This window comes from Erpetoichthys calabaricus, chromosome 18, assembly GCF_900747795.2.
Source record: "Erpetoichthys calabaricus chromosome 18, fErpCal1.3, whole genome shotgun sequence".
In the NCBI taxonomy this organism is placed as follows: Eukaryota; Metazoa; Chordata; class Cladistia; order Polypteriformes; family Polypteridae; genus Erpetoichthys; species Erpetoichthys calabaricus.
Genome location: NC_041411.2, coordinates 78,935,184 through 78,951,034, shown reverse-complemented (window position 1 = coordinate 78,951,034; position 15,851 = coordinate 78,935,184). Strand labels below are relative to the sequence as shown.

Below are 15,851 nucleotides of genomic sequence, written 5' to 3'. Positions count from 1 at the left end.
TTTATTTGTATGATTATTGTGGCTGGGGTGCTTAAGACACTGTCACAAAGAAGGAAAAGAATGAAAATACTTCTTGGGACTTTTACTCGGTGTCCAGAGCGTCTGTCTGTTGGGGTTCATGGGGCAACAGTGACCCAGGAGCGTTGACACTATCTGATCAGATTTTTGTCTGTTATTTTAGTTGCTATGAGTGTACTTTGTGGGTGGATTTCCCAGGAGGCGTGGCCTCCCTTACCTCACCTTTAAAGGACCGCCCCCCCACCCCAGCCAGTAAAGGCACGCTGGGAAGTGAAGTCCCTTCACAGTTCATTTGAATGCACTCGGGTATGATTTTGGTGGGTCTCGTAAGTATTTGTGATTCAATTATGAGTTGAATTGTAATTTACAGAGAAACATCAAATGGACTCGCTACTCACCAGTTACTAATCCGCTCCTCCAGCTCTCCGAGGACTTCCCGGTGAAGACTGTACACCATTGGCAGGTCGCGCAGGACGGTGGTCAGGAGCTCGTCCTCAATCAGCGGCTCACTTTGTCGTCTGTTAGCCTCAAGCATCACCTCTCGAAAGTCCTGAGGGAGCACAAGTGAAGAGAAGGATAACTCGGATAAGATGCCTGCATGCAGAACTCTTCTTAGTCCTTTTTGATATGCCCATTTTAGGGCCTCCACTCACCAGCGACATCAAATTACAAAATGTCAAGTGCACGATGACCAAGACATGTCTAGAGCAAAAATAAGGGAAAGGATGTTTGGAATGGACTGGGTGGCATTACTGGACTCAAGAAATCCAGGGTTCAGGTGCTAGAAGGGGATGTGGACAAAGCTAAATTTTGAAATGTGTTTTCCCTCTTCCACCACCATCTTCTTCCAATGTCCAGTCCCTCCACAGCATTCCTACTGCACCAACTACTACTACCACCTAAACTAGTAAAGCTAGTGGTGGGTCCACCCCAGCCACCATTATGGGCTGTCCATAGCTAATGACCAAGTGAGAAGACAACTAAGGAGGCTACACACAGGAAACACCAAACAGAGTAGGTCTATGAATTCTTAAGGCCTGAGCTGACCAACATTATGGTGTCATCTTTCAGCTGTTCATTCTGTCTCTGAAGCTGCAGAAAGTGTGGAAAAACACCCTGCATAGTAAATGCAGGCGCCCTCATGCATGTGGGTCCTCATGTCCCACATCATGAAGACCTTTGAGAGGCTGGTACTGCACTGTAGGAGTCCTCTTGAGAAGGTCCACCTAGACTTACTTCAGTTTGCCTACCAGACAAAGTGCTCAGGTGGATGAACCTATCATGTCCTGGGCAACGTGCCATCTGGTCTCTCAGTCCACAGTTTGTGAGGCTCAAGGACTGTGTGAGCAACACTGGAGCACCACAAGGAACAGGCCGGTCATCATTTGTGTTCACCCTGTACACCTCAGACTATGAATAATAGTAGGTTATGTCACTTGTAGAAATTCTCAGATGATTCTGCACTAATGGGGTGTATTGATAAGGGGGATGAGACAGACAAGGGGAAGTCAGGTGGAGAACTTTGAGAGTGAGCTGCAACTCAAAACCGGCAAACCCAAGAAACTGGCTATTGAACCTCAAGGCCCATTCACTATTAAGGAAGTGGAAGTGGAGGTGGTGGACTGCTACAGATACTTGGGAGCTGACATCAATGACTGGCTGGACTCGTCTCGTAACACAGAGGAATTATAGAAGAACCAGCAGAGATGGCTCTTTTAATTCAGGATGTTCATAAGAAATGTGATGATTTTCTTCATAAGGTAGAAGTTCATAATAAGCAAAAATAGTTGCATCAGAACCGTGAAATTTTAAAATGTGTGCTTCAGTTTAAATGTTTAAAGTCTAAATAGAAATGTGTCATTCGTCACCCCCTGGCAGAGGTCCATAGAAGGCTAGATTCACAGTAAAGGATCAAACATTAACAAAAACTTCATATTCATAATCTCTGACCTCAAAATAGTCTGAAATGTTTGAAATTTGTCATTTTTGACCTTCTAGGATTGGCTCTTAGAGTGCTAGGACCACCGGTAAAGAATCAGATATCAAAAATACGATCATATTCATGATCAGCAACCTTGAAACTGCATCAAAAGACGCTCCACATGCTTAGATTACCGGTCCTCGTTTTTTTCCAAAGTATCCCCCTATCCCCCTCATATGTACAACTTCAAGTTCTTCTGGTCATTTTGGCTGAAGACACCTATGGGTTGTGGCACTCGGACGGGGCTCACGCCCGGCCGGGACGCCCAGGAAGACAGGAGGAGGGCTCCTGTCCAGCGCGACAGCAGCGGCCCCCCGCCCCTTCACAACACGAGCTGCGTTACACGTCCTTCAAGAAAGAGATGTAACCACACCTGGGGCCGGAAATTAAGGACAATTATTGTTTTTACAGTGTCACGTGAGACAAGGCAGTGAGCCATCATTTAAAACAAGTCCACAGACATCTAACCTAGCAGTATGTTGGATTGCTTTTTGCAGACACGCTTCATGTGCTCCCAGCTCTTAAAAGAATATCCGGTAAACCAAACACGGGGATGGGCGAGCGACGCGAGCAGGGTGCGGAGCCCCCTAGTATTGTTATATTTTAAAGACCAGCAGGGGGTGAGGTCTTCTCTGTGGGGGGCTTCCTTAAGCCACCCATGTCAGCCATTCAATGAGCGCTACGTTCAATCACTCAGGAAGTTTTAACTCACATTTATGATATTTATGAACATTTATTGTCAGCTACGAAAAATGACTGGGGCCTGGTGAGAATCTTCTTTCTTCTTTCTCTGTTTTGTTTTCTTTAAAGTAAGTACGGACCCCCTATCAGCTTGGTATGGGATGAGTCCTCCATTAAATCCAAAAACCCAAAAAAATGCAATGCAATCGTAACAAAAGAAACGAGTGATTTCACTGCAAAGTCTGAAAACATTCCTTCCCGAGGTGCAGGATCCCATTGCTGCTGTGGCCAGGAAACAGACATTCACACGGGGTGATGTCAGAGAAGCCGAGTGGGTGGAAGGTCGGTCGGGGACCTGCTGAGTAGCCTCGCCCGTCGGACCGAGCCCTCTTCCTCTGCCCTTATCCATCTTCTTCTAAACAATCCCAAATCTGGCTCTTGTTAGATTCTAGGGGGGGCTGGACGTGGGCTGGGCGTGGGTTCATGTCAATAGCTACTCCAAGGTGAAGAATGTTTTTGTTTCATCCATCGCTGACTCACAGATGACTCCCACGTTTTCATTTCTGTTATTCTTACCTTAGTAAAAAAAAATTCAAAAACAAAACTCACAGCCCCGCAAGAACAACTGCATGGAGATGGAGAGCTGCCTGACCATCCACTTCTGTGCAAGTGATCACGGAGGTCCGTCTCTAATCAACACCTGCCCTTCTCTTTCCTCCTTATCACCTTCCACCCCTTTACTCTGCCTCAGGTTCCTACCACTTCAATATACGTGGATCAAGGGGCCACCAACTCGGGTCCTGGGGGGGGCCCCAGTGGCTGCAGGTTTTCATTCTAATCATCTTCTTAATTAGTGGCCTGTTTTTGCTGCTAATTAACTTCTTTTGAATGAATTTGAATTGACTTACTCTTGAAGACTTCTTCTTCTTCTTCTTCTTGTTTTGGCTGCTCCCGTTAGGGGTTTCCACAGCGGATCAACTTCTTCCATATCTTCCTGTCCTCTCCATCTTACTCTGTTACCCCCATCACCTACACCTGCACCTCTCTCACCACATCCATAAACCTTCTCTTAGGCCTTCCTCTTCTCCTCTTACCTGGCAACTCTATCCTTAGGACCCTTCTCTCATTACATATATATAATATATATAATAATATACTCAGCATCTCTCCTCTGCACATGTCCAAACCAACACAATCTCACCTCTCTGACTTTGTCACTAAACCGTCCCACCTGAGCTGACCCTCTAATGTCCTCGTTTCTAATCCTGTCCATGCTCGTCACACCCAATGCAAATCTTAGCATCTTTAACTCTGTCACCTCCGGCTCTGTTATCTTGTTATGTTACACCCATCACCTGCATGTCCTCTCTCACCACCTCCTCTTAGGTCTTCCTCTTCCCTAGCAGCTCTATCCTTAGCATTCTTCTCTCATTATACCCCTCATCTCTCCTCTGCACATGTCCAAACCAACTCAATCTCGCCTCTCTGACTTTGTCTCCCAACCGTCCAACGTCAGCTGACCCTCTAATGTCCTAATTTCTAATCCTGTCCATCCTCGTCACACTCATTGCAAATCTTAGCATCTTTAACTCTGCCACCTCCAGCTCTGTCTCCTGCTTTCTGGTCAGTGCCACCATCTCCAACCCATATAACATTGCTGTAATTTTTGCCCCTACTAATCACACAACAAGAACAATGACAAATCTTTATAGGAAAAAAAAAATGATTTTCACAAAAATGCAGAGTGTGGCAAAAATAAGCTCTGAAGAACGCAAACCGCATAGAAGGCAACGTCTGCAAAAGGCAATTCCAACAGCAACCAGAGTCCACAATCCAAAATCTTTAACTCTGCCACCTCCAGCTCTGTCATGTTGTTCTGTTACACCCATCACCTGCATGTCCTCTCTCACCACCTCCTCTTAGGCCTGTCAGCTCTATCCTTAGCACCCTTTTCACATTATACCCAGCATCTCTCCTCTGCACATGTCCAAACCAACGCCATCTCGCCTCTCTGACTTTGTCTCCTAACCGTCCAACTTGAGCTGACCCTCTAATGTCCTCATTTCTAATCCTGTGCATCCTCGTCACACCCAATGCAAATCTTATCATCTTTAACTCTGCCACCTCCAGATCTGTCCCCTGTTGCACCGTCTCCAGCCCATATACCATAGCTGGTCTCACTACCGTCTTGCAGATCTTCCCTTTCACTCTTGCTGATACCCGTCTGTCACAAATCACTCCTGATGCTCTTCTCCACCCACTCCACCCTGCCTGCACTCTCTTTTTCACTTCTCTTCCACAATCCCCATTACTCTGTACTGTTGATCCCAAGTATTTAAACCACATGGTGTGAAGACAGCAATCTATCTCTCAATGTCGACAAGACAAAAGAGATAATTGTGGACTTCAGAAAATCACATCCCACTCAGCATCAACGGTTTAGATATGGAGACTGTTAGGAGTACCAAGTTCCTCGGTGTGCACATAACTGAGGAACTTACGTGGACACATAACACCTCATCACTAACCAGGAAAGCCCAGCAGAGACGACACTTCCCGAGGTGGCTGAAGCGAGCAAGTCTTCCCCCTTCCATCCTCACCATGTCCTACAGAGGCACCATTAAGAGTGTTCTGACCAGCTGCATCACTGTCTGGTATGGCAACTGCAACATATCCGACCGCAAAGGATAGTGAAGACAGCAGAGAACATTATTGGGGTGCCTCTCCCTTCACTACAGGACATATTTTACAAACGCAGTGTCCGCAAGGCCCCCTTACACCCCTCACATGGACTTTTCACACTTCTGCCATCCAAGAGAAGACAGCATCTTGCAGCATCAGAGTCAGATCTGCCAGGCTGCAGGAGAGTTTTTACCCCCAAGTTGTTAAACTCTTTAACACCAGGCTGCCCCCTGGGACCTTCCACACGGCCTCAACCACCTCTAAAAACAGAACTTTTAGACATGCGAGCCCCTGTCCTGTGAAGACGAGTGTGCAGGTAGAAAAGAACTGAAGATCTCATACTGACCTTTAAGGGTTCTGATATTCTTTGATATCCTTCTGCTGTGAAACATTCTGACCTGGGCCTGACCTGGCCTGGGAGGAGTGGTGGTGCCAAGGTGGAGATTAAGTGCTTTTGGGACTGTGTTGTGGTTGGGGGGGTTCATGGGGAAGACGTGGCCTCCAGCTGAAGAAAATAAAAGTCTGTGTTGTGTTTTTACACGTGCCTCTGTGTCAGTCTGTGCCCAGTCGGGTGTTATATAGCGCCTTTATCACACTGCTTTACTGTCTTCTTATCTACTACTCTGCATCCTCAAACATAACAAATCTAACTCTTCGTCCACCATAATGGTCTCTGATTCCAGAACCACCATCATCATTTCTGTCAGATTACCAGCAGCATTTCATTTTGTTTTTCCAGTTGGAGCGCAAGCAGGAGAAGTGACCTGTTTAGGGCCACACCGTGGTGTCAGTAGTGGGATTTGAACCCACAACCCCAGGGTATGAAGTCCAAAGCCTTAACCGCTACGCTACGCTGCCCATCATTGCATGGTGGCTTAAAGACATCAAGCTGCTGCACTGTCAGCAAATTCCTGCAGGTGACTACGACTGCAGAAGAGACTCACCGTGCCTGTTCGCCTCTCAGGGGGCTCCTGTCACACACCTGCCCGTGACCAATGACAGTTCAGTGACAGCAGCAGAGAATGAAAGCCGTGACGGTGGCCGTTGGCTGCGAGGAGAACTGCGCTGCACTGCACTTAGGAAAGCTAAATGAATGATCGTGCCCAGACGAACTTCAACCAGAGACCCTGCCACCCACCTTAAGTGAGGGCTGCCATTCATGGCATGATAATAAAAATTTAAAACACACACACACTTTACAGTTAGCCCGAGTCAGGGCGGCATCGCTATCTGAGGCAGCAACAGGAGCAGCAGGCTAAATCATAACGCAAATGAGCTCCCTCGCCCCTGAGGTTTCTCTGATTGGTTTTCCTCCTCCATCTCTGATGCCTGCTGTTTTGCTGCAGACAATTTAATTGAGCTTCTGCAAAATGAGAGCCCTGTGCATTTCTGCGCCTACGAGAGGGGGGAGCTTCATGTGGACGAAAGACAAAACAGCTGATGTAACAACACAAAGGCCATTAGGCCTGTGTCAAGAGACAGGAGGGGTCACCTAAAGTCGATGCAACTTCTAGTCCTGGGGTACGTCAGACTCGCAGACTCCGGTTGCCGATCTCGATGTCAGTTCACACGACTGAAAATCGTCAGGAATATTGAATTTACTGACGGAGTGACGACCTTCCAGAACTGTCGTGTTTACCTTTTTGTGACAGCCAGTTAACTGTCCCAAAGCATGTCAGTCCCAAAACAGTACCAAAAAGGGGAAATCCCGTCAAAAAACCCCGGCTCATAACACAGAGGGCCACCAACCTTCATAAAAGAAAAGATTCATTCTCAACAAAACTGCTCTAAAATAACATGAAGCTCTGTGGAGTACAAAAAAAAGGGCAAAAGGAATTGCCTAAAACCATAAAAGCGATCCAAGCCAGCAATGTCCCAATACACAATCCGACAGCAAAGTCAAAAAACAGCAGAAATGGTTAAAAATTTCAGAAATCACAAAGCACAAGTGACCGACACACACATGCCAGTCGTGCAAAGGGTGTATGCATGAAAGCGGCCGAACACAGAGGGCGCCCTCAACAAAACGCAGGCTCGGCGCGGGGCTCGGCGTTTCCCATCGAATGTCGGTAACTTGCTTCAAAGAAAAACGGGCAAAACACAACACGTGAATCATGGCAGCTCAAATACGCAGCACATCAATCAAAAGTTTTTGTAGTGTTCAGTGTTTGTTTCTACAATTTTTGTTATTATTAAAAGCGCAAGTTTAAATATTATTTTGGAAGTCGTTTTACCTGTAAATTGGGAGGTAAAGTATATTAGTATTACATACCTAGTTCATACAGTTTGTATTAGTATAAATTAACTTGTAATATTTTTCCTTAACTTTAGCGTGATGTGAAGAAATAGACTGGCTAAATTATCTATTTGCGAGAATATGAGGCGACGTCTTTTTCAAGAAAATTAACTCTACAATCGGCACTCGCTTTATATTTGGAATTTTACTGAAGAATTAATTAAACTTGTCGCCGATTCATTTAATGTGTAAGTCGATTTTTCTTCTACCTACGTAGAAATTTTCTTTCCTTTTTTTTGACATTAAGGAAATTGAGAAAATTTTAAATTTTAAATACACTGGTTTAGAAAACGAGTGAAGGTATTATAGGATGAGGGGGCAGCTGAAATTAAATGGCACGATGGCGGCTTCGCCTCTAGAACCGGGCCTGGACACACAGTAACTCACCGACTCCCTAGCGCAATCGAGTGAACAGCCAGGAATTGTGGGAAACCCTCCCCTTTATGGGGCTGAGGGGCAGTCCCTAGCAGTGGCCCCACCCCTTAGGGAACCACTCAAAAAACACACAAGGCGGATACTGAAGGTTATGTAATAGAATAGCAATAGAGGCATAAACAAAAGAATCAAAATTGAACAAGACGATCCCTCTCCCACTTGAAGCCCACATTAAATCCACTTTTATTCTCACTTTATGTAGTGTCTTTATCTTTCTATTGTAGAAGACGCAAACTTCACTCATAGTTTAGATGATACAATGCCAAGCCTTTTTATTAAAAACTAGCTGTACTATCCATCTAAAATGGCTTGAAATCTAAATGAGACCTTAAGCGTTAACATCTGCAGAGCGCCATCTACTGGACTGTATTTTATAATGTATCCTCTTTAATAAAATCCCTTTGTGCGTCCAGGTGTCCGTGTGTGTCGTCTGGTGAAGTGCGCATGCGCGGGGCACGGTGTGATATTACTGTCAGAGAAAGTTAGAGGCGTTTTACGGAAATACAAACCAGTATTACTTCGAGAGGAAATTAAAGGTACACAATACTGTGACGCATATTACAGCCACATACAAGCCAGTATCCCATTGGGATTAATAAAGTATCTATCTATCTATCTATCTATCTATCTATCTATCTCTGTCAGAGGTGATTAAAGGCATATCACCGACGCGCACGCATGTATTACCGCCAGAGAAAATTAAAGGTATATTATGGACGTACAAGCCAGTGGACGTACAAGACAGTATTACTGTCACAGAAAATTGAAGACACACAATACACGGCGGCAGCCCACGAAGAACAGTCAGCTCAGCAAGTAAACATCAACAAAAGAAAGGCTGAAAGAAAGAAAAATACAACCAACAGAAAGAATGAGGGCAAAGTCCCTTGCCATTTAATATAGACTGTTCCAACTAATGTTTATGAACTACTGTTCTAGCGCCCGTTATTGTAACGGGCTAAATGACTAGTGTAGTAATAAAATGCATTGCATTTTTCATTCCAATAGGTGGTGCATCACAAACACCGTGCTTAGCTGCAGGTGGGTGACTTGTTCTGAAGTGCAGGTGGCACAGCTGCTAAACAGATTAAAACATCGTTAAAATACAAACATGCTCGTGATTTTAAAATGAGAATAGCACAGGAGCAGTTCAGAATTTCTTGATATGTTAGTATCCTGCACTGTACATTAAAGTTTTCCTAATATTATTATTACTTATTATCTGGTGGACACCTTTATCCAAGGTGCCTTACAACATCCGAGAGATACCATTGATTGCATTTCTTTCTTTCCTCCTGATTGGAGCACAGGCAGGTGAAGTGACCTGCGCGTGGTCATGGGATTTGAACCCACAACCTGTAAAGGCTTAAATATTTTGCTGGCCTAATATAGTAGGACTCTAAAGTGAAACTTTTTTTTTAGTGAGGAAACACACATTTCAGACCCGTTGTTTTTAAGAGCGCAGTCCACCGAACGCCCACCTCGGCCCGCCAGTAAAACGTCAGCCCGCGACGAGAAACGACCGGCGCTTCAAGAGTTAACAAGAATTAAACGCGCAACAGGATCGATGAGGAAAATTAATTAAAAATTTAGCAGCCCACTAATTAAATGGCCGGCGTAGCTTCTGAATATTTATTAAGGCGGACATTCACTCGCAAACACTAGGGGGAAGAAACAAAACAATTAGAAATAACTCAAGAAACAAGCGAAGCCTGCCGATAACAGAGAAAGAAATGTCCGCGCAATGAAGTTGGCAAAGGTCGATCGTGAAATTAATGAACGTTTAATTATTTATTAACACTGCACGCTGTTCTGCAGATTGAACCAGCGTGCGTGAACGTGCGTGAGTGTCAGTTCAAGTGAGTCGCAGGTGCGTCGATGAGTGTGCGCGTGCGGGAGTGAGAAGGCAAGTGTGTGTGCGCGCGTGCGTGCGCCAGCACGAGCGCGAGCACGTGTGCGTGTCTGTCTGTCTGTCTGTCTGCACGTAGTGTGTTCTGATCGTATTCAGCTCCTTCCCCTTTTCATATTTTTCTGTGTTGCAGCCTTTTACTAAAATCATTTAAATTAATAACTTCCCATATCAAATGATGAAGCCAAATCAGGATTTTAGAATTTTTTGCCAAATTAATACAAATAAAAAACTGAAATATCGTGGGTGTTCCTTGCATGGAGTTTGCACTACCTCCCTGTGTCCGTTTCCTCCTGGCACTTCACAGCCTAAAGACATGCAGGTTAGGAGGGCTGGCATTGTTACACTCGCCCCACTGTGTGTGTGTGTTTTCATCTTGTGATGGCATGCCACCCTGCCCAGAAACATCTACTACACAAATATGGAACTTCCTAAAACAGACCAAAAGTAGCCCGGTGTACAGGCTGCCAGGCTCGCCCGGTGTGTCATAAATGACCTCTAATCTTATAAAGCTGCTTACTCGTCCAAGTACTGTTTAATGCTGAAGAATTCAGATTAAAATGTCAAACATACAATTCATTTTTATCTGCAGACATGAGGTAAACAAGTGTTATTAGTGTAAAAAGTGCCCCCCATAGAGCCACTCTGACGCAGTTTTTTTTTTCTTTGCCTGCTAAGCATTCTTAAAAGGTCAAAAAAGTAAAAAAAGATGAATTTCAATAGCTGTGAGTCACTGTGCTATAGATATGCATAAATAAAAAAATGGAAAGCCGTGGAGGAGAAAGAAAGAAAGAAAGAAAGAAAGAAAGAAAGAAAGAAAGAAAGAAAGAAAGAAAGGCCAAGTGTTGTGTGCTTACAGTCTGAGTGGTGTACTATTGGCACACATTGAGAGGTTTAGGACAGCATGTCTTATTTTCATTCTGTACTCACTGTTCCTAACATCTGAATTTGTTTAGCTTAATTACTGAATATTTTAATACTTTTCATTTTTTTTGTCATTTTTCATACATGTCATTTAGTATCCCGGGATCCATTCAGTCTACCTTCTTGCCCATAATTCTGACACTGGCTGTTGAACTCACTGATTTTGCCCTGCGCTGGACTAACGTTAACTCCTTACTGGTGTCTGATACTGCTGGGATAGGCTTCAGAAATAGAGGTATGAGACATTAGATAAATACTGTATTGAATAACTGTGACTTTCAGTGTTAACAAATATTAGATAAATATTGAATAATTCTGGCTTTCACTGCTACAAAATATGTTTTCCTACAGCTAGAGACATTTACTGTTATTTCCTATAATTTTCTTTGTTTGTATCCCTTCACATCAGAGATAGATAGATAGATAGATAGATAGATAGATAGATAGATAGATAGATAGATAGATAGATAGATAGATAGATAGATAGATAGATAGATGTGAAAGGCACTATATCATAGATAAGATAGATAGAACAGAAAAGGCACTATATGATTGATAGATAGATAGATAGATAGATAGATAGATAGATAGATAGATAGATAGATAGATAGATAGATAGATAGATAGATAGATAGATAGATAGATAGATAGATAGAGTGCATCCGGAAAGTATTCATAGCGCATCACTTTTTCCACATTTTGTTATGTTACAGCCTTATTCCAAAATGGATTAAATAACAACAACAACAACATTTATTTCTATAGCACATTTTCATACAAAAAGTAGCACAAAGTGCTTCACATAATGAAGAAAAGAAAAATAAAAGACAAAATAACAAATTAAAATAAGACAACATTAGTTAACATAGAAAAGGAGTAAGGTCCGATAGCCAGGGTGGACAGAAAAAACAAAACAAAAAAAAAACTCCAGAATGCTGGAGAAAAAAATAAAATCTGCATGGGTTCCAGGCCACAAGACCGCCCAGTCACCTCTGGGCATTCTACCTAACATAAATGAAATTCATTTTTTTCCTCAGAATTCTACACACAACACCCCATAATGACAACGTGAAAAAAGTTTACTTCAGATTTTTGCAAATTTATTAAAAATAAAAAACTGAGAAATCACATGTCCATAAGCATTCACAGCCTTTGCCATGAAGCTCAAAACTGAGCTCAGGTGCCTCCTGTTTCCCCTGATCATCCTTGAGATGTTTCTGCAGCTTCATTGGAGTCCACCTGTGGTAAATTCAGTTGACTGGACATGATTTGGAAAGGCACACACCTGTCTATAGAAGGTCCCACAGTTGACAGTTCATGTCAGAGCACAAACCAAGCAGGAAGTAAAAGGAATTGTCTGTAGACCTCCGAGACAGGATTGTCTCGAGGCACAAGTCTGAGGAAGGTTACAGAAACATTTCTGTTGCTTTGAAGGTCCCAATGAGCACAGTGGCCTCCATCATCCGTAAGTGGAAGGAGTTCAAAACCACCAGGACTCTTCCTAGAGCTGGCCGGCCATCTAAACTGAGCTATCGGGGGAGAAGGGCCTTAGTCAGGGAGGTGACCAAGAACCCGATGGTCACTCTTTTAGAGCTCCAGAGGTCATCTGTGGAGAGAGGAGAACCTTCCAGAAGGACAACCATCTCTGCAGCAATCCACCAATCAGGCCTGTATGGTAGAGTGGCCAGACGGAAGCCACTCCTTAGTAAAAGGCACATTGTAGCCCACCTGGAGTTTGCCAAAAGGCACCTGAAGGACTCTCAGACCATAAGAAAGAAAAATCTCTGGTCTGATGAGACAAAGATTGAACTCTTTGGTGTGAATGCCAGGCGTCACGTTTGGAGGAAACCTGGCACCGCTCATCACCAGGCCAATACCATCCCTACAGTGAAGCATGGTGGTGGCAGCATCATGCTGTGGGGAACTGGGAGACTAGTCAGGATAAAGGGAAAGATGACTGCAGCAATGTACAGAGACATACTGGATGAAAACCTGCTCCAGAGCGCTCTTGACCTCAGACTGGGGCGACAGTTCATCTTTCAGCAGGACAACGACCCTAAGCACACAGCCAAGATATCAAAGGAGTGGCTTCAGGACAACTCTGTGAATGTCCTTGAGTGGCCCAGCCAGAGCCCAGACTTGAATCTGATTGAACATCTCTGGAGAGATCTTAAAATGGCTGTGCACCGACGCTTCCCATCCAACCTGATGGAGCTTGAGAGGTGCTGCAAAGAGGAATGGGCCAAACCGGCCAAGGATAGGTGTGCCAAGCTTGTGGCATCATATTCAACAAGACTTGAGGATGGAATTGCTGCCAAAGGTGCATCGACAAAGTATTGAGCAAAGGCTGTGAATACTTATGGACATGGGATTTCTCAGTTTTTTGATTTTTAATAAATTTGAAAAAATGTCAAGTAAACTTTTTTCACGTTGTCATTATGGGGTGTTGTGTGTAGAATTCCGAGGAGAAAAATGAATTTAATCCATTTTGGAATAAGGCTGTGACATAACAAAATGTGGAACAAGTGATGCGCTGGGAATACTTTCTGGATGCTCTGTAGATAGATAGATAGATAGATAGATAGATAGATAGATAGATAGATAGATAGATAGATAGATAGATAGATAGATAGATAGATAGATAGATAGATAGATAGATAGATAGATAGATAGATATTTTTTCTTTTCTGAAAGAAATGGTCAGCCATCCATCTTTACAAACATTCTAGATGCTCTAATGGAGTTTTTTGTTAGATCTGTAACATCTTTCGGTTTCAAAAATGAAAATGAAGGCTAAACATCGTCTTACCACGTGAAGCAGCTTCAGGCTGTCCATATACCTAAAAGAAAGAGATGAAGGAGAGGACAGTCAGCAGTCTGATCCCAGGCTACTGCAGGGTCTCCTAATCTGATACTCCTTTCTCAAGGCCAACATGGAGTGTGACATCTGAGCTGCACTCTTTTCAGTTGGTATCTCTGACTCACACTGACTGGATTTGGATAACATAAGTGCAGGTGCCCAGGTCCTCCTGACTCCATTACAGACTTGAGGTCAGTCACGGAAACCCACCTGATGGTTGTGATGTTGGCCTTACGTCTCTCATGTCTCCCAATCCAGGATCACATGGAGCTTGAGCTTTTCTAAACAGTGCGGTCATTTTGACATAAACACCAGCTTATTGCAGGGCACACTCCCATACAGTACATGACCAATTTAGAGTTGTCAGATGGGAAACACAAATGTTGGAGAACAAGAACCAGCCATTTAAACATGGAACAAGTGGACCGGTTCTCATTCAGTAAGAGGCGACAGCAGAATATAAAATGAATTGTCATTGGGTATACTTACACTTTTTCTGAATCCAGCAGCTCCTTGGCTATATAAAATGCTCTTGATTGGCCATCAGCCTGTTTACAAAAGAAAGAAAGAAAGAAATTATACACTGTATTAAAACAGAAATTGACATTTAGGCATGCTTACTGTAATTGCATTAAAGGACTGTGGGAAGACACCTTGTTCAATGCAGAGATTGTCAGCCTGTACTGATACAGCGCATCGCCGCACCCACCACACAATGAACCACCTCAAGGTGCCAAATTAGGACCCGAGCACAGCTGTGCAATGGGTGACACCACAGCACCACACTACTTCAAATGGAGTAGAACAGGGGGAGTGTTTTTTTTTTTTTTTTTTTTTTTCAGTGGCTGGAGGGCCAATCCTGACACCAACTCCTGAGTTTCCCCTGCAAGTTGGAGGACCTTCTTGAAGGGCTGGATGCAGGTTAACGTCATACCCCAGACGGAGCAATTGCTGGTTAAGGGCTATTGGCATATATAGGAATTGAACCGGCAACCTTCCGATTGCTGGCACAGATCCCTAACCTCAGGGCCACCACTCTGCTGTATACAGGATATACTTGGAATTATTTACACAGTGCCGATTTAAAGGGACCAATCAGAAGATCCATGTAATATGGGAGAAATAAAAATGACTGACCATGGATTTAAATCCAGGCCTCTGCAGCTAGACAGAAAAGGCCAAAATGGTGATAGATAGATAGATAGATAGATAGATAGATAGATAGATAGATAGATAGATAGATAGATAGATAGATAGATAGATAGATAGATAGATAGATAGATAGATAGATAGGAAAGGCACTATATAATAGACATTTTAGCGTAGTTGGCAGGATTAGATTGATAGATAGATAGGAAAGGCACTATATAATAGATAGATACATATTTTAGCATAGTTGGCAGGATTGGATAGATAGATAGATAGATAGATAGATAGATAGATAGATAGATAGATAGATAGATAGATAGATAGGAAAGGCACTATATAATAGACATTTTAGCGTAGTTGGCAGGATTAGATTGATAGATAGGAAAGGCACTATATAATAGATAGATACATATTTTAGCATAGTTGGCAGGATTGGATAGATAGATAGATAGATAGATAGATAGATAGATAGATAGATAGATAGATAGATAGATAGATAGATAGATAGATAGATAGATAGATAGATAGGAATGGCACTATAAAAGATAGATATTGGCCAGTCCTGGACAATGTAACACTTTCATGTGCCATGGGAATCAGTCATCAGAACACCACCAATGGCACCATGACCAGGTGCTGAAGGCAGTCACTGACAGTTTAACCACAACAATCAACATCAGTAGGCACCATCTTCCACTGAAGAAGACTATCTCCTCCATCGAGGCAGGAGAGAAATCCCATAACCGGCCGAAGTCTACAACTGGTGTCCTCGCCACAGCCTCGGAGTGGCAGATCAGAGTAGATCTGGGCAAGCAGCTAACACCTCCAGACCACATTCTATGAAGAGTGCTCCAGCCAGACATGAGACCACCAAACAGCTGGTCACACATATCCTGCACTTTAGGGATTGGGTGGG

General features: G+C 43.5%; 1 protein-coding gene across 2 annotated transcripts in view; it reads right to left on the bottom strand.

The window, feature by feature from the left end:
• LOC127526206 (FYVE, RhoGEF and PH domain-containing protein 5-like) overlaps window positions 1-15,851 on the bottom strand; it is a 189,316-nt gene that overhangs the window by 82,393 nt on the left and 91,072 nt on the right. For both annotated transcript variants that reach the window (XM_051920996.1, XM_051920998.1), the window contains exons 4-6: window positions 14,276-14,334; window positions 13,736-13,766; window positions 417-568 (exon numbers count right to left, since the gene is read on the bottom strand). In XM_051920996.1, coding sequence (XP_051776956.1) covers window positions 417-568; window positions 13,736-13,766; window positions 14,276-14,334 — 242 coding nt within the window. The remainder of the gene's footprint in view (window positions 1-416; window positions 569-13,735; window positions 13,767-14,275; window positions 14,335-15,851) is intronic.